The sequence below is a fragment of the Pantherophis guttatus genome, chromosome 10, assembly GCF_059756535.1.
Source record: "Pantherophis guttatus breed Tessera chromosome 10, ASM5975653v1, whole genome shotgun sequence".
Classification (NCBI taxonomy): domain Eukaryota; kingdom Metazoa; phylum Chordata; class Lepidosauria; order Squamata; family Colubridae; genus Pantherophis; species Pantherophis guttatus.
Window position 1 is genome coordinate 3,085,585 of NC_142072.1, and position 25,156 is coordinate 3,110,740.

The window sequence follows — 25,156 nt, forward strand, 5'->3', positions numbered from 1 at the left end:
ACAGCCAATGGGCGGCGGCGGCGGCTTGTAATTCCCGCCCCCACCCCGCCGGCGCGTGACCTAAGCCGCGCCCTCTGGGCCGCCGACGCACGCACGCCCACCCACCGCTGGAGTCTCCCTCACGTGACCCAAGGCCGTGCTGACTCACCAGAGTCACGTGAGGCCGGCGAAGTCCACCGCCGCAAGGGAGGTAGAGATGTCCAGGAGAGGGGGAGTTGGGCTGTACCATTTTTTTTTAATTTGCGGGGGGGGGATGGTGGTAGTGGTAGGGAGTTGAAATCCAATGCTTCGCTCAAAGGTAAAACTGGAACTGCGGACTTTTCCAAGGCGCGCTTCGGTTTTTGGTCCTCCCAAGTTGCCCATGATCCGCAGCCAGGTTGGTTATGGATGATGGGTGTTGTAGTAGGCCAGTTAACTGTTTAATGCCTTCCTCTTGGTGCACCCAGTCGGGGGAAGATCTGGGTTGCTTGAAAAATCAGGGGAAAGGAAAAGCACATTTTGCAAATGTGCCAAATTTGCAAAATTGCAGCAGTCTGGCTTTTCTTGATTCGCTCCAGTTAAAGGATTGTGTGCCCATCTCAGGATCTTCTAGATCTAGGGGGGGGGGGGTCTCTCCAAACTTGGCAACTTTTAAGGCTTTGGGGACTTCGACTCCCAGAATTCCTCAGCCAGCATGACTGGGGAATTCTGGGAGTGGAAGTCCTCAAGTCAGGGGTCCCCAAACTTGGCAGCTTTAAGACTTGTGGACTTCAACTCCCAGAATTCTCCAGCCAGCATAGCTTGCCTAAAACAAGACTAGAACTCACAGTCTCCCATTTATTAGTCTGGTGCTGCTTTTAGCCACTTCACACTGAATTGGTCAAATTCAATTTTTTTTACTACCGGTTCTGTGCGTGTGGCTTGATGGGCGTGGCAGAAGGATACTGCAAAATCTCCATTCCCACCCCACTCGGGGGCCCGCCAGAAGGTGGTATTTGCCGGTTCTCCGAACTACTCAAAATTTCCGCTCCCGGTTCTCCCGAACCTGTCAGAACCTGCTGGATTTCACCCCTGCACTACACCCAAGTGGCTCTCTTAAAAGACAAGAATGGTGGTGAAATAAATCGTAGGTTTAATCGGATTAAAAAGTGCATTTCTCCATACAATGCGTGCTTGTTGCAAAACTTTGCTCCGCGAAGGCACACTGTTCAATCCCCTCGAGAATCCAAGGACATTTTCAATATCAAGGTCCTTTCCAACTCTGGTTATACTGTCACTCAATCAGAATAAAGCTGGAAGGGAACTTGGAGGTCTTCTAGTCCAACCCCTGTTCAAGCAGGAGACCCTATAACAGTGTTTCTCAACCTGCCCTATAACATTTCAGACAAGTGACTGTCCAGTCTCTTCTTTAAAAAACTCCAGTGATGGAGTACCTACAACTTCTGACAGCAAGCCGTTCCATTGGTTAATTGTCCTCACGGTTAGGAAGTTTCTCCTTGGTTCTAGGTTGCTTCTCTCCTCGATTAGTTTCCATCCATTGTTTCTGGTCCTGCCCTCGGGTGCTTTGCAGAATAAATTGACCCCCTTCCTGTTTGTGGCAACCCCTCAAATGTCACCCTAATCCTCTTTTTCTGTAGACTAGCCAAACCCAAACTCTGCAACTTCGCTCTTCATATCTGTTAGCTCTTGTCCTCAGCATTCTTCCTCTGCGGGAAACCCAGAAAGCGACTGAGGTCAGTCCGTCTTTGCCAGGGGAAGTCCAGCATCCGGGTAGCAAAAATCCCAAATGCTGAGGACACACTTGAAAGGGGAAAACATGTTAACACCAATAACAACACGGTAACAAAATAAATAAATAAATCTTTGCAGCCATCGCACTCCAAGCACTGAAAGGGAGCTTCTAACAACTCCGGCAGATAAGGGCATCCTTTGTTGCTTGCTAAGCAGGAGGAAGGCAAGCTTTCAAAAAAAATAAAAAGGCAGAAACGGGTTTTTTTAGCCTGGTTGTCCCAGGGAAGGAACCCCTCTCAATCCGCTTTTAGCCCTGCTGCGAACTTTTTAGAGGAGCCCTACAGGAATCACTTCCCCCGAAGAAAGGTTAGCCCTGTAATCCCATTTTGCTGCACCAGGAGCTGTGAGATCGCAAAGAACTGGCGGCTGCCCTCCCGCTCACCATAACAAAGGAGTGAGTATCCCTGCTTACAGCCGTTATCTCCCGTGTTAAGGATGGCAGGAATCTGGGGTGCCAAGCAGGTTGCCTTGGCTCCTTGAAAACTTTCGCCTTGCCTTTCACACGGTCCCAAAAGCGGCATTTGACTCGTTTTGGGGATGTTTTAACGGGAAGGATGGTGGGAAAGGGCAGAGCGGAATTCCAGCAGGAAATTCACCTGTCCCTAAGGAACCTTTTGGCTTTTCCTGATGGACGGATCCGGTGAGTGTGTATGTCTGGCAAGATTGGGGTGAGCCTCTGATGGGAATTAAAACCTAATTCGCCTTGCCTCCCTCCGGATTCGAGGAGGTGCGTTTTGAAGCATCTCTTCGATTGCCAGATGAATTTGATACGGGGAAACCGGTGTCATAGGAGAAATCCATACAGACAAAATAATACATTCAAATTCGCTTCCTCGTTTTAAATTGCTGCCCCGAACAGGTACGCTGTTGACGCACGCACAATATTCAGTTTTTTTTTTTCTCCTTAGGTGGTTGCAGCAGCAATACAGAATTTTTTGGAGAGGGAATAACGGGGGCTAGCGTGCAACGGATAACAGCATCGTCGCTTTTCCTACCCTGACGCATTCCGGTTGTGCTGGATTACAACTTCCATTCATTCCAACCAGCATGGCTTTAGAGGATGATGGGGGTTGGAATCTCTTTTATGTAAAAAGTAAAAAAAAACCTTGGGGAAGGCTGCTCTAGCAATATGGGGCTGCGAGCTTGCATGGAATAAATCGTGTACGATTCTGAGATTGCGAGAAACAAGTGATGGAATAAATTGTGTAATTAACTACACATATTAAACATATCTATTCGTTATAAGCCAGCAATGCTGAATAGATAAGACTTTTTAAAAAAAAGACCAAAAAATCTGGAGTACTAGGACAAAGAAATTTCTAAACAGTTTGGTTCTATTAATAGTCTACATACGAAAAGGATATCTGATTTTGCTGACTTAATAAATAAAATGCTGGCTGGGGAATTCTGAGAGTTGAAGTCCAAGCATCTTCCAAGCTACCAAGGCTGAGAAACACTGCACTAAACCTGATTTCTGAATTGTCCTTTACTATAATTTCAAGGACTTCTTCAGATCTTCTCCCTTAGCTGGACGCTATGCTGTTTTAGGTGATGGGAGTTGTAGTCAACGATGTGAGAACATTAAGTAGAACAAGGATTTTTTTTCGGGATGAAATGTGGGTGTAAAAACCAATATAATGTAATTGAATAACCTCTATTATTTTATATTTTAACCTTTTATACTAGCACTGGATTACATGCCAGTGGTTTGCCCCAAACTGAAATAAACAAGCTGTTTCAGCACTCGGGGCCAAAAAACACTGCTCTATATGAAAACGTATGAAGATCGGATTCACGTGTTGTTCCTGATCCTGTTTTGCCCTGTTTCTCCCCCTCTTGATAAGACCGCAATGGAAGATGTGAGCTCCAAAAGGGTCAGCGACTTCTTACAGAAATGCGTCAAGCTTGAGGACAACGAAGGGGAGCCTCCCCCCAAGGAGATCTTGGAAATTCAAAGCCTCCCTCTGCTCGCTCCATCCTACCCTCAGACGGTGCAAGGTATGGGAATTTCTCCAGAAATCGCTGCACTTTAAAACCAGGGTGGATAAAAATCAATGATTTTTTTAAAGAAATCAAAAAAATCAGATTTTTTTTTATTTAAATCGGATTTTTTTTTATTTAAATCGGATTTTTTTGATTTTTATTGAATTTATTTTAATAAAAAACTTTTGGGGCAAAAATCTATCGTAAGATAGTTTTCTATTTAAGATACATAAATAATTTAGTTTATTCAGCATGAAATGGAGCTTAGTTATGTAGCATGAGGCTGTATATTCTGCAACACTGGGACTATCGGTGAGTCAACAGCGGGTCAAAGGAGTAGCAGAGATGACAGTTGCTCGTTAAAAATTATGATTTAAATCGAGTTGATTTAAATCAAGCCTTTTTACTAGTGATTTAAATCATGATTTAAATCAAATCCACCCTGCTTAGAACAGTGTTTTTCAACCTTAACCGCTTTTAAGACAGGTGGACTTCAACTCCCAGGATTCCCCGGGCAGCAACTCTGGGTGGCTCTCTTTAAGCAGGTTTATTTATGTATTTCTCTATTTATTGATTAGGGTTTTTTCCCCCCCGCCTTTACTATAAGTAAGTTAAGGTGGCAAACATACCTAATACTCTTTCCTCCTCCCACTTTTCCCACAATGATTCTATGAGATGAGTTGGGCTAAGAGACAGAGCGAATGGCCCAAAGTCACCCAGTTGGCTTTCATGGCTAAAACGGGATTTGAACTCACCATCTCCTGGCGATTGGCCCAAAGTCACCCAGCAGGACTAGAACTCACCATCTCCTGATGATTGGTTCAAAGTCACCCAGCCGGCTTTTGTGCCTAAGGCAGGACTAGAACTCACTGTCTCCTGGTGATTGGCCCATAGTCACCCAGCTGGCTTTCATGCCTAAAATGGGACTAGAACTCACCGTCTCCTGGTGATTGGTCCAAAGTCACTCAGCCAGCTTTCATGCCTAAGGTGGGACTAGAATTCCCTGTCTCCTGGTGATTGGCCCAAAGTCACCCAGCCGGCTTTCATGCCAAAGGCAGGACTAGAACTCTCTGTCTCCTGGTGATTGGCCCAAAGTCATTCAGCTGGCTTTCATGCCTAAGGCAGAATACTGATTTCTAGGCCAGCCCCTTAACCATTAAACCAACATCCTTTGTAAAGGACAGAGTGATTGCATCATGAAAACTGGGAATGCACCTAACATAAAAACTGTCATGAGGTCCAAGTAGCCTCCCAATAACACTTTCCTGAAAGCGTTCCCCGTCTTTTGATGATGGTGCCCCCGTCCCAGCTCTCCCTTCCCAGTCCTTTGATATGTGGCCCATTTTCAACTATGCTGCAATTAATCACAAAGCCCGAGGGTTACTATGTCCTCTCCTGTTCCATTTTGACAGAGGAGATTTCAATGGTTTTCAATACTTGTGCAGTGCCAGCCAATCTGGGCCCCTGTGCCAGGAGGCGGCGCGAGAAAGGCAATGGCCACGACGGGACCAGCACGTCTCTCTACGTTGACCGCCGGAAGTCCAAAGTGTGGAACTACTACACCAAGCTGGGAGACGCTTACGTAGAATGCAACGTCTGCAAGAAGCAGCTGTCCTTCCACAACAGCACCACCACCATGAGGGAACACCTGGTGCGCAAACACAGCATCCGTGACACCCTTCTCTCGCAACTGAAGGATGACCAGGTGCCGGACCCTGACTACGTGGCTCAGGAGACCGCCATAAAAAGAGCTCGCCAACTGACCCCCGAGAACAACAATCCCTACCACGCGGTGACCTGCACGGAACCCAGGACGGACGTGATTCTGGAACTGGTGCTAGAGATGATCTTTCGGGACTTGCATCCGCTCTCCGTAGTGAAAGACAAAGGTTTTGGCCTTCTCATTGGCTACTTAGAACCTAGCTTCGTTCTCCCGTCTCCTGTGCAGCTCTCTAGCATGCTGTGGCATCGATACAACGTCGTCAAGCAACACCTAGAACACTACTTGCAGACCGCTCAGTCGATTGTCATCTGTGCTGAGTTCTGGCTGTCTCACCCCAACCAGAGGTACCTGACAGTTGTGACGAATTTTATCGACGGAGAGTGGCGGCGGGCAAGGTGCATCCTAGAAACCCAGCAGGTGCACGAGAACAAAGAGGAGAGCAGCCTGGGAGATAGGCTGTACACGGTCCTCACGGACTTCGGCTTGTCCAACAAATCAGTCTTCTGCATGATGCACGACAGCCTGCAGAATCTGGAGGCCAATTCGTCCCACCTGAAATGCGTCTACGGCTGGACCAGCCTGTGCTGCGCAGCTCACCTGCTGCACCTTTGTGTTGAGGCCGGCCTCAAGGTGGAACAGGTGCAGGAAGCATTGACCGCGGCTCGAAGCGTCGTCCGTTACTTCCAGCAAGATGCCAAGGCTACTTGCTCCCTCAACAGCAAACTGGAAGCCATCAACAAGACCAAGCTGAAGTTGGTGACGGACACCGGGGCTCGGTGGATAACCACCATCGAGATGTGCGAGTGCCTGCTAGACCTCAAGTGGGCCATCATGTCCGTTTTGGAGGAACATCCCAAGGGACCTTCGGTGGTCCAGAATTTGGCCGATCACCAGTGGAAGCTCTTGCAGGACCTGGTGCCCGTGATGAGGACGCTGAAGATCGCCACGTCGTTCTTGCGAGAAGAGCAGAACTTCTCCATCTCCTCCCTGATGCCTTGTATCCATGGTATCATCACCGCCATCGGTCAGCAGTCCGAAGAAGCCAGCGGCATCATCAGAACGGTGGTCAACAACATCAGAGGGGAGCTAACCCAACGTTGGGGTATTTTGGAGGAAAAGAAGTTGCTGGAGAGCCCGGCGGTGATCGCGTCGTTTCTAGACCCTCGATTTAAGGAAATGAGGTTCCTCAACCCAAGTCTACGGAGCGAGTTGCACAAAAAAGTCAAGGCCATGTTGTCCCAGTTCTTCAATCCTCAGACCCCGCCGACCAACCCGTTCTGGGTACCCAATTCTGATTACAAAGCAGAGGTTAGCGAAACAGCCAGCCAGCTGGCGGCTCATAAAGAGAGAGGTTCAAGTGGACAATCTCAAAGTATGTATGACATCCTTCTGGGAAAAGACCCTACGGAAAGCATGCCCGAGATCCATCAACAGCTGGAGAACTACATCGTGGAACCTCTCTGCAAGCGTAGCACTAACCCCTTGGATTGGTGGAAGAGCAACGAACACCGGTTCCCCTCGGTGGCCCGATTAGCCCGGCAATATTTGGCTATACCGGCGACAGTTGTACCGCCAGATCAGGCCTTTGCCGCTAGCGAAAGTGCGCTGGAGCACCGGAGAGGCGTGCTGGCCCCCGAAAACCTGGACCAAATTCTTTTCTTGCACCAAAATTTTGACTTTTTAGAATCGATGCGAAACGGGAACGAGAACCCGAGTAAGTCTGTGCACAGCCAGTACTGAAAAAAATGAAGAAGACCAGGCGTGGGAAGAGCATAGAAATCAGCGTATCCTGATGCAGCCAATGCACCAGGAAGGGAAGGAGGGAGGAAGAGGATGGTCAGTTTTAAAAAAAGGATTAAAACATGATTTTCAGGTCACTTTAGTCAAACTGGAATGGGGTATGAGCTCATCCTTCAATGTAAAAACCAGTTTGCCTACTGCCTAAGCTTTCCCTAGAGTGCAGATTGTCCCGTAAGATTAGCTTTTGGTTTTTTTTAAAAAAAATATGAGACATAGATAGTCCTCGACTTACAACAGTTCATTTAGTGACTGTTCAAAGTTACAACGGCACTGAAAAAAGTGACGACAGTTTTTCACACTTACGACCGTTGCAGCATTCCCATGGTTCACACGAACAAAATTCAGATGCTTGGCAAGTGGTTCATATTTACGACCGTTGCAATGTCCCGGGGTCACATTGATCCGCTTTTGCGACCGTCTCGACAAAATCAGTGGGGAATCCAGATTCACTTACCAACCGTGTTGCTCACTTAACGAACACAATTCACTTAACAACAACGGCAAGAAAAGTTGGTAAAACGGGACAAAGTCACTTAACCAATGTTTCACTTAGCGACATAAATGTTGGGCTCCGTTGTGGTCGTAACCCGAGGACTGCCTGTACTTAAAAACAGATTGTAGAGCAAGGACCTTCCTGTTGCTGTTCTAAAATATTTCAGGCGTATTCTTGGAAGGCCGATGGTCTGGGGAATCATAAATTTTAATCGGAAAACTAGATATATGCCTCCATTATTTTGGAAAGAGAGGTAATAAGGACAAGTTGAATTGATTTCACATGACTACATTATAGGGCAAGATACTTTTAATAGGGCAACAAAATATAATATTACAAATGGAGGTCATGTGATCCCCTCCAGGACACTGCAATGTCATAAATACAGTGTCATGATTCCAAGCAATAACTCCATAGAAAGCAAAACTCCGAGGCAGGCATGTTCCTCAAAGAACAATTTTATTGGAGATATCATATTGGCACAAATTGGTTAAAACCGACACTGAAATTGCCCGCGGTTTTCACCCGATTAAAAGGTGAAAGTTTCCCCCTTTCCCCAAACAATCCGTCACATTGTCCAATCAAGGGGCTGGCTGGTTGCCTGGATACTGGCTCCTCCTCTCTCCACCCACCTGTTGGAATGTCCTTGGTTCCCACAGGAAACTTATTTTGTTTTGGCTACAACCCCCCCCCATCTAACTATGTTTCCCCCCCCTCCCTAACCCATCTTCGCATTGTGGCAAACCCCGAAGCCTCCAAAATGGCCGCAGCCAGAGTTGACAAACAGCCTGAATTTTGATCACATGACCCGTGGGGATGCTGCGACGGTCATGAAGTGTGACGACCGTATAGAATTGTTCTATAATTTATTGCAAACGTGCTAGTTTTCCAGACGTAACTAGAGGGCAACGCTGGGGAAGACGGAGGATGACAACAGACTCGGCAGGATGTAAACAGCTCAAACCCCAGCCCTAACTGAATTAAGAAGCAAGAGTAGCTTTATACGAGCGCAGGAGGAAAGCAAACCCATCGGTGAAGATGTACAACCACCAATTATGGTTAGTGCCTGAAAATAACCATAATCTATAAAATGCCGGAATATATAATAATAATAATAATAATAATTTTATTTCTATACCGCCCTTCTCCCGAAGGACTCAGGGCGGTGTACAGCCTAATTAAAAACAGAATAAACATCAATTTAAAATAATTTAAAAATATTAAATAAATTTGGCTTAATTTAAAACCCTAAAAATTAAAATACCCCAATTTAAAATTATTATATTGACAGCCCTGCCTGGCGGAACAACAGGGTCTTGAGTGCACAGCGAAATACCCGGAGGTCAGAAATCTTACGAATTTCCGGGGGCAGTTCGTTCCACAGGGCTGGGGCTCCCACAGAGAAGGCCCTCCCCCTGGGTGTCGCCAGCCGACATGACTTGGCCGATGGCACCCTGAGGAGACCCTCTCTGTGGGAGCGGACTGGTCGGTGGGAGGCTATCGGTGGCAGAAGACGGTCTCGAAGATACCCGGGTCCTATGCCATGGAGCGCTTTAAAGGTGGTAACCAACACCTTGAATCGCACCCGGAAGACCACTGGGAGCCAGTGCAGCTCGCGCAGGAGGGGTGTCACGTGGGCGCAACGGGTTGCGCCCATAACCACCCGTGCGGCCGCATTCTGGACCAGTTGGAGCCTCCGAGTGCTCTTCAAGGGGAGCCCCATGTAAAGAGCATTGCAGTAGTCCAACCGGGAGGTAACAAGGGCGTGAGTGATATGCCTGCTTTTCAAAGTGTTTCGTTTAAATACGACTTGCCCTGGAGGAACCTGGGTTTCGTTTCCATCAATAGGACGCGTGTCGGCTATACTGCGAGTCGTAATAATGGCCTCTCGCTTTGAAAAGGTTCATAGAGATAAAACTCATGCTGCTTATTTATTCTATTTTAATCCTATTTAGCAAGTAACCGGATGCAAAGCTTAGGAAAGCCCATTTGGCAAGTAGCTGCCACTGTGTTTGCCTCTGGTCATACCTCAGCTCATTTTCACGGCTCTGCTGTTATTAATTTGGCCCATGTCACACGCTGTCGTAAAAGTGTGGAAAGAAATACTGCTTGGTCGTCTACAGTGAGTGTAGATTATTAATTCTAGTTTCAGGATCTCCAGGATGCCCTGGGGTCGTCCACGGCGATCGCAAATGTGGATGCAAAAAGCTGGCCACGATGTAAGAAAGTGTACGACGGCAGTGAGCAAAGGTGTTTTAAATGAGTTTTATGGCTCTGAAAATAATGTAAACACAACTGCAGCCATTTTTTTTTTTTATATGTCCTGCTCTCAGGAGTGTAACTCAAGCTACGGCAAGACCCCTATGGAAAGAGAGGTAGACAGCAATAACTTATTGGAGTCTGAATGAAGAGTCAAGTTCTTAATGGTCTTAGTGTCCAATTTACTCGTCCGTTGATTGAAGATGTATTTGTAATCCTTGTTTCCTCCGTCAATGGATGAAGTGGGAATAAATGTCCGTAGGAGGAAATTGTACAGTGGAAACCTCGGTACTCCACTGCTTTGAAACGCATCGAATTTGGTACTCGACACATTTTGATGTGAAAATTTTGATCCCGGAACTCATCGTTTGTTTGGTAGTCAATCCACAAGCTAGAATTTGTCGGTGTCGGCTGCCTTGTGGACTCACTACATTATTCCTTGTGGAAAAAAATGGTTTAGTAGCCATTGATTTTGGTGCTCATCGTGCCTCCCAGAAACAATTAATGATGAGTGCCGAGGTACCACTATATTTGACCGGGAGGGGTAAACCAAGTTTCCTTAACCAGGATTAACAAATTCATTTAGGCTTCCATAGTTTCTTTCCTCTTTCCTATATGGGCTTGTCACTTATGCAGAATCGTTGTGCAATAAACCGAAACAAGGTTAACAAGATAAGCCCGGAGGCTATTCAGTGAGATGAATAGATTCGGTGGATAAAATAAAGAAAATAATTCAGTTCATCTGTCTAGTGTTGTTACTGGGCACTGCTGAGGTTGATGTAGAATTATATTGAATACGTACACGAAGAAGCCTAGCAAAATACAGGTAGTCCTTGATTTACAACAGTTCATTTAGGCACCATTTGAAGTTACAACGGCACTGAAAAAAGTGACTTATGACCGTTTTTCACAGTTACAAAGCTTTGAAGCATCCCCGTGATTGTGCATTGCTTGGCAACTGGTTCATACTTATGTCCGTTGCTGTCTCCCGAGGTCATGTGGATCCTCTTTTGCGACCTTCTGGCAAGCCAAGTCAATGGGGGAAGCCAGATTCACTTAACAGGTCACTCACTTATCAATGGGGAAAGACTTACCGTATTTTTCGGACTATAAGACACACCAGTGTATTAAGACGCACCAAGATTTCGAAGAGGTAAGTAAGAAAAAAAAGGTTTTTTGCCCTCCCCAGGCCCCAGGAGCACTCTGCAGGCCTCCCAAACCCTCTGTGCACTATTTGTGCAAAAAAACGGGCCGACGGATTCTGATCGACACACAACAACCAAGCCCCCATTCTCTCTGGATTTCTGCATTGTCATTTGGATCGGAGCTAGCTAACCAAAGAATAAATCCAGAAAGCTGCTGCAGTTTTGGTTGCAAAAACCCAATTTAATAACCAACACTGAGTGCATACAAAATAACAAGAACACAGGTCACTTCGGCGCTATATAGAGTGAATCAAAAAAGCAGTTGTACAATATCAGTCACAGAAAAGATTCGAAATACAATGTCAATTTCTCACTGATCGGTTCTACTTTATCCTCCTTCAAAATAAAAATAGTAATATTAACAGAACTCTACAAGACACAGCTGGGGAGGGATGGAGGGGAGAGAGAGAGAGAGAGAGAGAAAGATAGAATTAGAGTATCATAACATTTGAACTGAACAAGATATGCAACAAAATATGATAGGCAGAGGATGCGATTTGTACGTTAAATCAACTGTTTAATTACCTGTTAAGGTTATACCTTCAAATCTGGAAGTTAATCCTCAGGATCAGCCTGTTTTGTACTGAACCACCATAAAACCCTTCTAAATGGGAGGATTAAGTTCCAGAAACCATCCTTAAAACAGCCTGATCAGGAGATCTCGCACACGCTTAATAAAACATACTTTCCAAGTCTTTGTATCTAAAATTTAATGCAGTCTTAATTCGTTAAGTCACGTAGGATGGAAAATGATTTGTCCGGTGCGATATAATATTGAGGGTTTTTTTTTTAGAAAGTTTAATCTGTACTGGCACAGAAACTCCCCCAAAATACTTGAATACAAATGGTTAAAGCTGACATCGTTAAGTTGATTGGTAAGACGCTGCTATTATCTTTTGTTTCTATTGCAACAAATTGGAACAGAGATGATAGTCCTCCTGTATTAAAATGTATGCAACGAACTTGCTGGCATCAACAGTAGTTCGACTATTTTAACTTTTCCCTTATTTTTTGTAAATTTTACGAGTCTCCACTGTGTATGTTGGTCACAGTGAATTCCCTGCCTTCCCCTTTTGTCAGCTTTTCCTAGAGTTTAACGCAGAAGCCGAGGACATGATCGTGTCAAATCGTAGGGTGAATTTAGCTACTTGTAATGAAGGGTTCAAGGAGGATTGGGGTTCTTTTCTTAAGGGCACCACCGCGCCCATCCTGGATGTCAACTCCTGGCCTGTAGTGAGGGACGAATGATCTTGGCAGATGTTAAGCTGGCCTCTCCCCCTTGCTAACTCAAACCCAGGCATGTCAAAACTAGGAATCGTTTTATCTATTGTGGGAGCGTTGAAACATAATTTTTACAAGAAACCTGATTCCCACCCACCCACCACCCACCCACCCACCACCCACCCCCAATCCGGTAGTTTTAACAGCATTCTTACCCCGAAACGGCTCCTTCCCAGTTTACCACTGGAGGAAATCCATGTCCAAGTTTTTTTCTTCCTTCTTTGGTTCGTTTTTCAAGTGCTTTATGGGCCACTTAATTTTTATCATTGGTTCCATTTGTTCCTGTAGGCGATGGCGCTTCATGTGGGCATTCCGACTTTTTATTTTGTCGAACACTCTAGAGGTAGACCAGAGAGAAGCACTCTTCAGTTGCACAGTTCTCTCCCTCCCTCCCTCTCTCTTTCTCCCTTCTTCTCTCTCCCTTCCTCCTTCCCTCTCTCAGACCTTTTTCTCTCCTTCCTTCTCTCTCCCTCCCTTTCCCTCCCTCCTTCTCTCCCTCCCTCCCTCTCTTCCCCCCTTCCCTCTTTCCCTCCCTGCCTCTCCCTCCCTTTCTCGCCTTCTCTCTTCTTCCCTCCCTTCCCCTCTCTCACACACAAACACACAGAAGCCATTATCAGCTAGTGCAGCCTTAAATACTCAAAGAGCCATTTGGACCCATTTCCCACAGAAAAGAAAACACCGGGAGCCACAAAACCTGGGTGGGCGTGGCCAACTCGATGTCACTCACTTCCACCAGTCACATGACACCCCCCCTAGCCACGCCTACCCAGCAGGTCATTAGGGCAGAGAACCAGTTGTTAAAAATCACCGGGAACCACAAAATCCTTTTGACATCTCTCTCTCTCCCCCTCCCTCTCTTCTCCCTCTCTCTCTCCCCCTCCCTCTCTTCTCCCTCTCTCTCTCCCCCTCTCTCTGTATCTCTCTGTCTCTGCCCTGGCTGATTCCCCATCCCCTGCCGTCACCTTTGCCTTCTCAGGCCAGGCAAGGAGTGACTGGGAGGGGAGGGCGAGGGGCGGGGCCAGCCAGTGGTGGGATCACCCGACAAGGAGCCACAACAGAGGGCCCAAAGAGCCGCATGCAGCTCTGGAGCCGCAGGTTGCTGACACCTGACTTAGTGTAAGCAAACACTAGTAAATGGTCCCAGGTACACGGCACTATGTAACACCATTTCTGTGTGAGCTGCATTGGTTACCGGTGTGTTTCGGGTTGCAATTCAAGGTGCTGGTGGTTACTTTTAAAGCATGGCTTGGGACGGTGGTGCCTGAGGGGTCACCTTTGCCCAAGACCCTCTGCTCGTCCAACTAGATCGAGAGGAACAGGCATGCCGCAGATCCCGTCAGCCACAGAACATCGAGGACGAGAAGAAGGGCCTTTTCTGCAGTGGCCCCTGCCCTGTGGAACATCCTCCCTTCGGAAATTAAGAGCAGCTCCCACCCTCTTAAGCCTTTTTTAAGGCCCTAAAAACCTGGCTGTGTTCTCGAGTCTGGGCTGCTGAACCTGCTAATTGTTATCTGGCCAAGTGTCTCGGCTGCTCTGTATATTTATTTTGGATATCTTTATTGTTTTAAAATGTTTTTAGCATTTCAAATATAATGGGTTTTTTTAAATTATAAGCCGCCTGAAGTCATTGACAAAGGCAGGAGGCTATAGAATGAATGAATGAATGAATGAATGAATGAATGAATGAATGAATGAATGATCAATCATCCTCTTTTAGAGTCCCCATAATCCCATGTAGTCTGGGCAACTGAATGGAGCTGAGTGCTTACTGGCCGGATGCCCTTCCTGTCGCCAATGCGGAGTGTTATTCAGCAGATATATTCTCATTGTGCCCAGAGAGAGACAGAAATATCTGCCTCTACCTAGGATCGAACTCACAGCCTCCTGATAACCCACCGCACCACTCGAATGAATGAATGAATGAATGAATGAATGAATGAATGAAAATAAAAGTAAATATAAAATAAAATAAAATAATATAAAATATAAAATGAAACAGGCTCTCTTTTGCTCCAGCTTTTTCTGATGCTCATGGACCAATGGCCATCAGATGAAGGCAAAACTTACTGGGATGCCACAGCAAATGACCCCCAACATGTAAAACATGGAAGTGGGGAACTCTTTTGGAGATTAAGCATCACAGCCAAACAGGGCCGGATTTAGATGAAAAGAAGCCCTAGGCTATTCCACTTATGAGGCCCTTTCACCTATAGTGAAAGTGTAATTTTAATTTTGCTAACAATTTGAATGTAGGCCCCTCTTGATCTTGAGGCCCCCTCTTGATCTTGAGGCCCTAGGCTGAAGCCTAGTTAGCCTATAGGAAAATCCGGCCCTGCAGCCAAACACAATCACAAAACATCAAGAGCATGAATAAACTTCCGTTACTACCTGGCACACTCTTTACATGGAAAGACCCCCTGGCTGCCTGTGTTTCTGGGGGTATCCAGAACGTCCTTCTGGCTGCTGGCTGGACTGAAAGCACTATGCGCTGCCTTTTTGTAATTCCTTGATTTCGGCTTATTCTCCTGTTCAGGCAGGTGGCAGTGCCTTTTCTTGGGGCTGCATACAATCTGCAAGTCATGGAACATCCGTGTGTTGATTTAATTACAATTCACTCGTTTTCCAATTATGAAAGCTACTTGAGCAACATTCAGAGAGAACCAATTAAAAGCAACATCGCCCCAAACTCTTAAGTCAGTCGATCAATGCAATAAACTCTAAAAAGCCATGTGAAAAACAGAAATGAAGACCGCATCTGCCATGATTAGGTACGGTACTCTTTAATTTATGGACCTTAGTTGAGCCTGAAAAAAGAAGTGGTGTTATTAGCTAGCTTTAGAAAATACACTTTTCCCAAAAGGTTTCCACAATTTTGGCCACTCCTGTATATTCAACTTCCATTTTGTTTATGTTTGGAATATGGCTCTAGGACGGGGTTTGGATTCCTGAAAGCCTCCCATTTTTATGTTAAGGATAAAAAAACAAATTTGCCAGCAATTTTGGAAAACTGCCAGGGTGCAGTCTTCAAATGGGAACAGTACAGTCGCTTCTAATTTACGAGGCAGTCCGTTCTTAACAGTCTGTGAGGAGCCCACAAAGCCATAAAGGAGCTGAGACAACTTCAACCTGAAAGTCAACAAGCTGCAAAGGTGTGGAAAGAACCACTTTCTAGATTGCAAAATACAAATACGGGAAAATACCACGAATTTTTACAGAACAAATATTTATTCCGACAGCTTTCTGACGAAAGGGAAAGAGAATCAGTTTAGGGATATCTCCTCCTGCACGATTCTGAAAATTGGCTGCGTGAATTCTGCAATTTTCTAAAGTAAATGGCGGATACGGTATAAGGGGGGGAAAATGTGGCTTTTTAAAAATCCATCTCCTAAATCTCAGCTGTCGTTCCCAACAAACTTTTCAATCTTGTTCTACCTTTTCTTCATCCAATTCCGTCTCATCCTGCTCAGTCCTGGGTCTCTTTTCTCCCACCTGCGCTCGGTTGCAGTCAAATTTTAATATTTTTTTCCAGCTGTAGTAGTATTCGACACACTGAGAAACGGTCTTAGTTTGTATCTATTCGAGGAGGAGGAAAGAAAAAAAAATCATTTCAATACAGGCAAAACTAGAAGGAATCCCTTTAAACGGTTAGATGAACAAGTTGTAGATGCTGCCTTTCTCGGCACACCTTCTGCCTTCAAAAAGATCTGAGATCAGAATTAAGATTCAGGTACAACCAGTCCTCAATTTACGACCACAATGGAGCCCAAAATTTCCACTGCTAAGCAAGACCGTTGCTAAGTGAATTTTGCTCCATTTTACGACCCTTCTTTTCACACTTGTTAAGTGAATCACTGCAGTTGTTCATGTCAGATCTGGAGGCCACCTTTTCTTTTGGCTCTTTAGGGCTGCCACACTTAGTGCTGTGGGAAAGTGGGAGGGGGGATTGCATGGAGCTGGTAAGAGTTATTTAGCCATAACAACATTCTTTTCTCGGAGAGTCAAGGACGTTCAGCCTGCACCTGGAGCGGCGTGACTGGGAGGCCTCTCCAGTTGAGGCAGTGGTTTGATTGGATCATGTGATGGACATGTGGGTGTTGGGTAGGAACTCGCACTTTCTTTTGGGTGGTGTTGTGGCCCCTCAGCGGCCTGTGCGGATTGTAGCTGATTCCGACAGCGAGGAGGCTGGTGTGGTGCTGCGCCAGCAGCCTGTGCAACTGGTACTCGAGTCAGACAATGAGGAGGCTGGAGAAGATGTGGTGCCAGAGACGGGGATTCAGCCAGGGCCTTCAGAACTTCCAGAAACTTCCATGGGTGAAGACGAAGAAGAGGAGGAGCCTCTTCTTGATGCACGGGCGCGCAGAGCTGCCAAAAGACAGGAGTGGCTCCTCAGGAGGAGGTCTCCTCGAGAGTAAGGCTTGGGGCTAATTGGCCACTCCCTTCGCCTATTTAAGGAGGAACGCCAACTGAAGCAATTTGTAGGGAACAACTTTAGTTCACTCTCCTTCGTGTCTGCAAAATTGCTTCTGGGCTTTCTGCCAACTCTAGTAAGACTGTGATTACCTTATCTTAGAATTCTGGTAGGCTGTTAAGACAGTTCATTAACAGCCTTTGAATGATAAAGACTAAGTTATTTGAGTAAAATAAGCTTTGTATAGAGTTTGTGTGTGCTGCATTCTTTGGGATCCATAGCTGGGGCAGAACAGGGTGGGGAAAACTCGGGAGCTTTCGGATTCGGGTTTTCCCAGATATGCCAATATAACATCTCTAGTAAAATGGATCTTTTGAGGAATTGCCTGCCTCGGAGTCTTACTTGGCTGCTTGGGACCCTGATAGTTCACTTAGCAACACCATCATTCATCCGGCTTCCTCATTGCCTTTGCTTGTCGCAAAAAGGGGATCACGTGACCCCAGGACTCTGCAACTGTTGTAAATCTGAACCAGTTGCCAAGATTCTGAATTTTGATCACCTGACCCTGGGGATGCTACAATGGTTGTAAGTGTGAAAAAACGGCCGTCCCGTTTTTCCCCCACTGCCGTTGTAACTTTGAATGGTCACTAAACAAACTGTTGTTAAGTCGAGGGCTGCTTGTGATAAAAGTGACCTCAACGGCTCTAATGTAAAATGAGCCACTGAGCTCTCCGTCCTGAGAACAACTAATGGATTCAGGGGTGAAATCCAGCAGGTCCTAACAGGTTCTGGAGAACCGGTAGCGGAAATTTTGAGTAGTTGGGAGAACCGGCAAATATCACCTCTGGCTGGCCCCAGAGTGGGGGGGAATGGGGATTTTGCAGTATCCTTCCCCTGGAGTGGGGTGGGAATGGGGATTTTGCAACATCCTTCCCCTGGAGTGGGGTGGGAATGGAGATTTTGCAGTATCCTTCCCCTGCCACGCCCACCAAGCCATGCCCACCAAGCTACGCCCACAGAACCAGTAGTAAAAAAATTTGGATTTCACCACTGAATGAAAGAGAAGAGAAAAGCTGGGATATTCAAAACAAAGGGTATATTTTAGGAAGAGGAAATGAAAGCGCTCCTTTGTGGAAAGGCTCACCTTCTTCTGTATGAGGTAGAAGTCCTTTTTGTGCAGGGCAAAGGATTTCTTGAACAACTGCTTCTCAGCAGGCGTCCACAGGTGTGAACCTGGAATTCCAACCAGAAACAAATTAGCAATATATAAGCAATCTGGTTTAACAAAATTAACCTCTTTATTACCTCCCTTTGGCTTATTTTTGTTTCCTGGGGAAAACCTTCTAATGCCGTGAGTTTGTAGATACCTCTGAAAAAACTGACATTTTTGCTTTATTAATCACCGTATTTTTCAGAGTATAAGACGCTCCGGACTAAAGGCGCACCTACCTTTTTTGGGGGAGGAAAACAAGAAAAAAAAAATCCGCCTCTGCCTCCCAGCAATTTGGCTCCTTGCAGCAAACAGCAGAGGCTGAAAATGGGGTGCATGGAGGCGGAAATAGGCAATGGCAACCCCTGCAGCCTGAAACAGCTGATGATCGGGAGGCCGACAATCAGCTGCTTGTGCTAATCAGGCTGTGCTGAAGCTGAAACGGGCTGTTTGCTGCAAGGAGGCAAACTGCTGGGAGGCAAAGGCCAAAGGGTGGGGGCCGGCAGGTGGGCAGGGCTACATTCGGTGAATAAGACACACCCAAATTTTCACCCTCTTTTGGGGGGGGGAAGTGCGTGTTATACTTTGAAAAATACGGTAACATTTAACAGCCAAAGGTGAACGAACCAATTCACATTTCCCAATAAAGGAAATGCAAACAGTAGAAGTATTTCCTATCTCAGTAGTGGACGAAATGTCCAATTTTCCCTGAAATTTGCATTAACGGACATCCCTTTTTTTTATTATTTCCTAACTCCTAATTTTTAAATCTTGCAGCTTCTTTTCTTCCAAGGAGTTACTTCACCTTGCCAAATATCACTGGTTTTACAACGAATGCCAAAATTGTAATTTTCCATTTTTCTTTTCCCATTTTAAAGAACTTGATTCTTTCCCCCCCCCACCCCCGTAAAATCAAGAATGATGGGAAAAGGGCAAGGAGCTTAAAAGATTTCAAAAGGGTACAAACCCCTCTACCCAAAAAAGTTAATATCCTAGAAGAAAACAGAGATGGGCTCACTGCACACCACCCCACTGCTCCAGCTGCTAAATTTAAACATCTTAACCTCGTGGCTATGTATCCTGACAACCGAGGTCATCTTCTTTTACCTGAGTAATGGTAGTTAGCAAGAGAATGTCCAGGAGGCTTCTGTGGCCCTTGGAGTAACATCATCTCCAGTGCTTCCTAGAATTGTTTGTAGAGAAGACAATCATTAACTCTTGTCAAGTAGAAAGAGCCGGGGAAATCTTAAGATGATATGGGTGTATGCACTATGCTAAGTTTTAATATGATTCAGATGCTTCTGTGTTATTTACATGTGCCATCAACTACCGTGTTTCCCCGAAAATAAGACCGGGTCTTATATTAGTTTTTGCTCCAAAAGACGCATTAGGGCTTATTTTTTGGTTAGGTCTTATTTTGGAGGAAATACGGTACAAAATGCATCCATCTGGCTGACAATCTTAACTAGGGCTTATTTTAGGGGTAAGGCTTATATTATGAGCATCCTAAAAATATGCTAGTACTTATTTTCCGGTTGGCTCTTATTTTCGGGAAAACAGGGTACTACTATGTTTAATAGACCCTGTTTCCCCAAAAATAAGACCCTATTGGAAAGTAAGTCCTAGCATGATTTTTCAGGATCCTCATAATATAAGCCCAAATATGGCTTATATGGTGCAGTATTCGGAGTACAGCTGGCTAAAATGGCCTGTTTAACAAGCCAGGTTTCCTGCAATGCTTGCCCCCAGCCAACGACTCCTAATTGCTGTAGGAGAGAAGCAGTCTTACCATTAGCTGACTTCTTGTAATGGTTAATTTGAAAGAGGAAATAGGTTTTTTTGCATGTGTCAACAAAGCTCACGCTTAACCAGGTTGAATTATTTCTCTCTCTACATAAAAGTCCCCTCTTAATGCAGGAATCGCTTATATCACCTGTAAATATGGAGGTGTCAAGAACTGAACACAGAAATTTCTCAGGCAAGCCAAGTTTGCTTCTCTGCTCAATAGGAGTTAAGGTGGTAAACTTGGTTATATTCTGCAATGCATTGTGTCAAGCCAATAAGAATTGTACTTGTTCCATGACAAAAAACAGGTTTGCTTTGTCTAAGTTTCAACTGGAGCATACCGTATTTTTCAGACTATAAGTCGCACCTAAATTTAGAAGAGAAAAACAATTAAAAAAAGTTTTTGGCTTTCCTTTTTGGGGGCGTGTTTTTGGTCTGCTTTTTTCTGAAAAAACGGGCCGAAAAAAGCCTCAAAAACGGGCCAAAAAGCCTCAAAAACGGTCAAAAAAAGCCTTGAAAATAGGCCGAAAAGCCCTAAAAATGGGCCAAAAAAAGCCTCGAAAATGGGCTGTAAAAAGCCCAGAAAAAGGCTTTAAAAAGGCCCAAAAACAGGCTGAAAAAAGCCCTGAAAATGGACTGAAAAAAGCCTCAAAAACAGGCTGGAAAAAGCCTCGAAAATAGGCTGAAAAAAAACCCCAAAACGACAAAAAACTCCTTGAAAATGGGCTGGAAAAGGGCCTGAAAAAGGCTTTAAAAAGGCCCAAAAACGGGCGTGTGAGGGCCAAAAAATGGTGGGCGGGACTTCGGCAATATTTGGTCTATAAGACACACGGACATTTTCACCCCCTTTTGGGAGAAAAAAGTGCATCTTATAGTCTGAAAAATACAATATGTCAGGCACAAGCAAGTAGAGCCACTTGTGAAGTTTTACGAAACAGAACTTGTGTTGCTAGTCAGCTGTTACAAGGATCTTGTCAGACTTGGAGACAGTCAGATAAGGCTTCAGGGACCCTGGAGGAGATCAGGCCTATTCCGCTTTCTGCAGTGCAAGGACTTTAAGCTTGGGCCTCCTTAACGCCTCCTTCCAGTGGCTCAGTGATTAAGATGCTGGGCTTCTCAGCTGGAAAGCCGACAGACCAGGTTCGAGACCTGTGCATCACACGATGGGGTGAGCACCTGTTTCTGCCTAGCTCCTTCCCATCTAGCAATTTGAAAGCATGCAAATGCGAGTAGATAAACAGGTACCACTTTGGCGGGGAGGAAACAGCGCTCTGCAATGACAGCAACGACCAGCGAAGTAAAATCGGCAGGGATTCTTTTTCAGAATTTCATTTTTTTAAAAAATGTGTGCTAGTGTGTTCACAGGAAAAAAGTGAAGTCAATAAAGGTTAGCTTTTTTTTTTTTCTTTCCAGTCCAGCTGGAAATTCCACCCCAGCATCTTACCAAAATGTTTCCTTGGGCTTCGTGCAGACAATGTATAGCTAGTTCTAAATTGGTCCCTCCGCCTGGCATCGCACTGGAACAGGCCAACTTTAGCAGATCTGCCACTGCAAGTGAATTTGTTTTTAAAACAAAGTTAAGTTCTGCTCAGCAGGAATTACAACTACATGGTACACAGGCCGTCCTCGACTTACAAAAGAAGTCGTTGGGTGACTGTTCAAAGTTACAACAGCCACTGAAAACAGGGGCTTAGGACCGTTTTTCACACTTATAACCGTTGCCGCTTTCCCAGTCAATGATCAAAATTCACACGCTTGGCATCTGACTCGCTTTTATGACGGTTGCAGTGTCCCGGGGTCATGCAATCAAGCAGAAGCCAGATTCACTTAACAACGGTGTTACTCACTTAACAATTGTAGAGAATCGCTTAACAACGGTGGCAAGAAAGGCCGTAAAATGGGGCAAGAAATGTTGGGCTCAATTGTGGTCGTAAGTCGAGGACTCCCTGTAGAAGTTTAGTTTTAGTTAGTTTTATTGAATTTGTATACCGCCCTACTCCCGAAGGACTCAGGGCGGTGAACAGCCATAGAATAAAACAATATAAATACAAAATTTAAAATAGAATAAAACGAATTAAATAATTTGGCTGAACAAATTTAAAACCCCAATACTTTAAAACTAAATTTAAAATTTCCATTTAAAAAGGGGAAAGACTAGAAGTCAAAGAAGAGGGTGCACGTGGGGTGGAAAGAGCCTCAAAGTGGGAAAAAAAACCTGTCCCCACACCTCTTTTCTGGGTCTCCTTGTTGGTGACGATGTCTCCCCAGGGCTTCCAGACTAATGAGGCTGGGTGCTCATAGTCCTCAAGGTTTGATCTGTCTTGGAGATCGGGTATAGCTGCCTGGAATCGGCTTCCAATGTTAATGTGCCTGCAATGACGGAAAAGAGATGTGAAACAGTGTATAATTTCTTTCTTTTTTTAAAAAGCATGAATGAGGAGGCAACTATTAGAAAGAAAAAAGAAGAAAGAGTGGATGCTTGTATAAAGAGGATCTCTGAGAGACCCTACAGTAGTGGCCAAAATTGTGGAAACCTTTTGGGAAAAGTGGATTTTCTAAGTCTAGCTAATAACGCCACTTTTGGGGGGAGCAGTACCATAAAATTAGATATCAATGGAAAGATAATTTAATCAAGAATGTAATGCAATAACTTTGATGAAGGATTTGCTATTAGGATAGTTATAGTATAAAGAAGAAAACATGTGGAAAAAAAGAAAGTGAAACACATAGAAGAAATTAGATATACAAAAATTATCACCCTGTCAGTTAATAGTTGGGTAACCTTAGTATGAATTGTGCTGTCAAGTTTGTCTTTTGTTTTTGCAAATCACCTTGTGAAGCTAAAAGACTAAAAACATGTATCTGAATTAAATAGCCAAAAGGAAAAGTTTTGAGTAGAGAATAGATGGAAGAGGAAAAAAATGGAAGAACAGTTACGACAGTCAAAATATTGTGCTTGCTAAAGCTACATGGCATTAAAAAGGAGAGAACATTAAGGTGTTATTGCATCCACTGATTTAACACTATGTCACTTACGGTTCTATGTTAATTTTGGTAGTATCTTTCACAAGGGAGAATAAAAGGGCTCCATCCATCCCGTCTAAAAATAAAAGCACAAGTTAGAAACAAAATCAACATTTATGGAATCTTTCTCTTCTCTTTAGCATTGTCATCTGCAACCTCAGCAGCAGGACTGGACCCAGATGGTTCCTTCTATTTTCCACTGTTCTTTTACAGGTTCAATCACAAAGGTTTTTCAAAATTATTTAAAAAAATAAACAAAGGGCAAAAAAAGAGATAAAAATGAAGGTGTTCAGTAAGGATCGACCATTTTCAATAGTTCATTTATTTATAAAATTTATTGGCCGTCCATCTTACCACAAGTTAACTCTTTTTCAATAGCTATGATAAATAAAGACAGAACAATAGTCTTTTTTGTGGGGGAGACTGATTGGAAGCAGGAAAAGGAACACTATATAAATGAGAAAGAAAGAAAGAAAGGAGAAAAGGAGGAAGGACAGAAGGAAGGAAGGAGAGGAAGGGAGGGAAGGAGAGAAAGACAGAAAGAAAGAGAAAGAGAGAAAGAAAAGGAAGGAAGGAAGGAAGGAAGGAAGGAAGGAAGGAAGAGAAAGAAAAGAGAAAAGGAGGAAGGACAGAAGGAAGGAGAGGAGAGGAGGAAGGGAGGGAAGGAAGGAAGGAAGGAAAGAAAGAGAGGGAGGGAGGACAGAAGGAAGGAGGAAGGGAGGGAAGGAAGCAGAGAAAGACAAAGAAAGAAAGAGAAAGAAAGAAAGAAAAAGAAATGAGAGGAAGGAAAAAGGAAGGGAAGAGAGGAGGAAGGGAGGGAAGGAAGGAGAGAAAGGAAGAAAGAAGGAGGGAGGGAGGACAGAAGGAAGGAGGAAGGGAGGGAAGGAAGGAGAAAGAAAGGAAGAAAAAGGAAGGAAGGAAGGAAGGAAGGAAGGAAGGAAGGAAAGGAGGGAGGGAGGGAGAGTAGGAGGGAGGGAAGGAGAGAGAGGGGGGATACAAATAGTGGATTTATTTTGCATTGGGCAGCTTTATGCAAACGTCCCAGAGGATGGAGGGCTGGGCAATTTACCTAAAACGGAGGTGTACATGGAGACAGGAGTGGGATTTGTCGAAGTAGAGCAGAGGGTGTTGAAGTAGAGCCCGGAGCCCTCACGAATGGGGCTGAGCATCGGGGGTGGCGTGTACGGAGAGCACTGCATTAAGCCTTGAAGAAAATGGTCCATGAGGAAGACAGGTGAGCGAAGGTTACTCTGGTAGCAGCCTCCAGTGCCAGGGTGAATCTCATTCCCAGCAGGTGACGGAGGTGGGATGAGCAGGGATTTGGGATGAGCTCGCTTCTTCTTCTTCTTGGGGGGCATGCCTTCCTGAAGATCTTTCTCATCCTGGCTTTCCTTCTCATTAACCTGGCCCAAAAGAAATAGAGTCAAGGAGTTTAGATTTGATTAACTGGAAAAGAAAAATTAAGGTAGCCTGCACAGTAGTGTACCCTTAAAAGGAATACTCTATCTTTGCCCCAACTATTCAAGCTATTCAAGACTACCTCGAATCAGTGTTTTATAACCTGCAATGATAGGATCCAGTCCAGCTTCAGTTTCTCTAGAATCCACTATACCCAAGTCGTCTCTTACACTATCAAACAGCTTTGACTTAAGACTTCTATTTTTTTTTCTTTTTCCTTTTTAACCACCTCATAATCTCTTGCATCAGGGTGGAGTCAGGGTGACTGAATGGAGCTGAGCGTTTACTGGCCGGATGCCCTTCCTGATGCCTACATGGAGTTCGCAGATTTTTTTTTTCTCATTGCGCCCAGAGAGAGAAATATCTGCCGCTACCTAGGATTGAACTCACAGCCTCCTGACTGTGAGGCGAGAGCTCCACAACAAGGCCACCACACCCCTCTAAGAAGTTTCTCCTATGTTTAGTTAAAATCATTTTCCTTACCAGTTTTATGCTAGCTATGCTGCTCTTCGGAATAACAGAAAATAAATCTGCCTCAACTTTTATGATGTTTCATAAAATTATTTTATTTGTATCCCGCCTGTATTATTTTTACAAGTAAGTCAAGGCAGTGAACATATTCAACACGCTGTCCTCCACCTATTTTCCCTAGCAACAACAACCCTGTGAGGTGGGCTGGGCTGAGACTGACCCTAAGTAACCCAGCTGGCTTTCATGCCTAAGGCGGGACTAGAACTCACCGTCTCCTGATGATTGG

The 25,156-nt window shown here is 44.9% G+C and overlaps 2 protein-coding genes across 7 annotated transcripts in view; one reads left to right on the forward strand and one right to left on the reverse strand.

The window, feature by feature from the left end:
• Positions 1-67: 67 nt before the first annotated feature.
• Positions 68-8,172, forward strand: LOC117677706 (E3 SUMO-protein ligase ZBED1-like). 4 transcript variants are annotated; one of them, XM_087876256.1, is made up of 3 exons: positions 68-190; positions 3,615-3,768; positions 5,166-7,991. In XM_087876256.1, exons 2-3 carry the CDS (start codon positions 3,621-3,623, stop codon positions 7,214-7,216), a joined length of 2,199 nt encoding a protein of 732 aa, XP_087732382.1. In that variant the 5' UTR covers positions 68-190; positions 3,615-3,620; the 3' UTR covers positions 7,217-7,991. The 4 variants fall into 4 exon arrangements, with proteins under 4 accessions (XP_087732382.1, XP_034293982.2, XP_034293984.2 ...); XM_034438091.3 differs by lacking the exon at positions 68-190 and adding an exon at positions 2,027-2,164 and having other exon boundaries at positions 5,166-8,172; XM_034438093.3 differs by lacking the exon at positions 68-190 and adding an exon at positions 2,027-2,164 and having other exon boundaries at positions 5,199-7,351.
• A 3,221-nt stretch (positions 8,173-11,393) lies between these two features.
• Positions 11,394-25,156, reverse strand: part of ZNF541 (zinc finger protein 541) — a 32,438-nt gene continuing 18,675 nt past the window's right edge. For all 3 annotated transcript variants that reach the window (XM_087876254.1, XM_034438089.3, XM_087876255.1), the window contains 10 exons: positions 24,011-24,344; positions 22,954-23,017; positions 22,145-22,287; positions 21,362-21,465; positions 19,240-19,315; positions 18,067-18,155; positions 15,947-16,087; positions 14,903-15,084; positions 12,670-12,851; positions 11,394-11,615 (listed from right to left, as the gene is read on the reverse strand). In XM_087876254.1, coding sequence (XP_087732380.1) covers positions 12,692-12,851; positions 14,903-15,084; positions 15,947-16,087; positions 18,067-18,155; positions 19,240-19,315; positions 21,362-21,465; positions 22,145-22,287; positions 22,954-23,017; positions 24,011-24,344 — 1,293 coding nt within the window. In that variant the 3' untranslated portion in view covers positions 11,394-11,615; positions 12,670-12,691. The remainder of the gene's footprint in view (positions 11,616-12,669; positions 12,852-14,902; positions 15,085-15,946; positions 16,088-18,066; positions 18,156-19,239; positions 19,316-21,361; positions 21,466-22,144; positions 22,288-22,953; positions 23,018-24,010; positions 24,345-25,156) is intronic.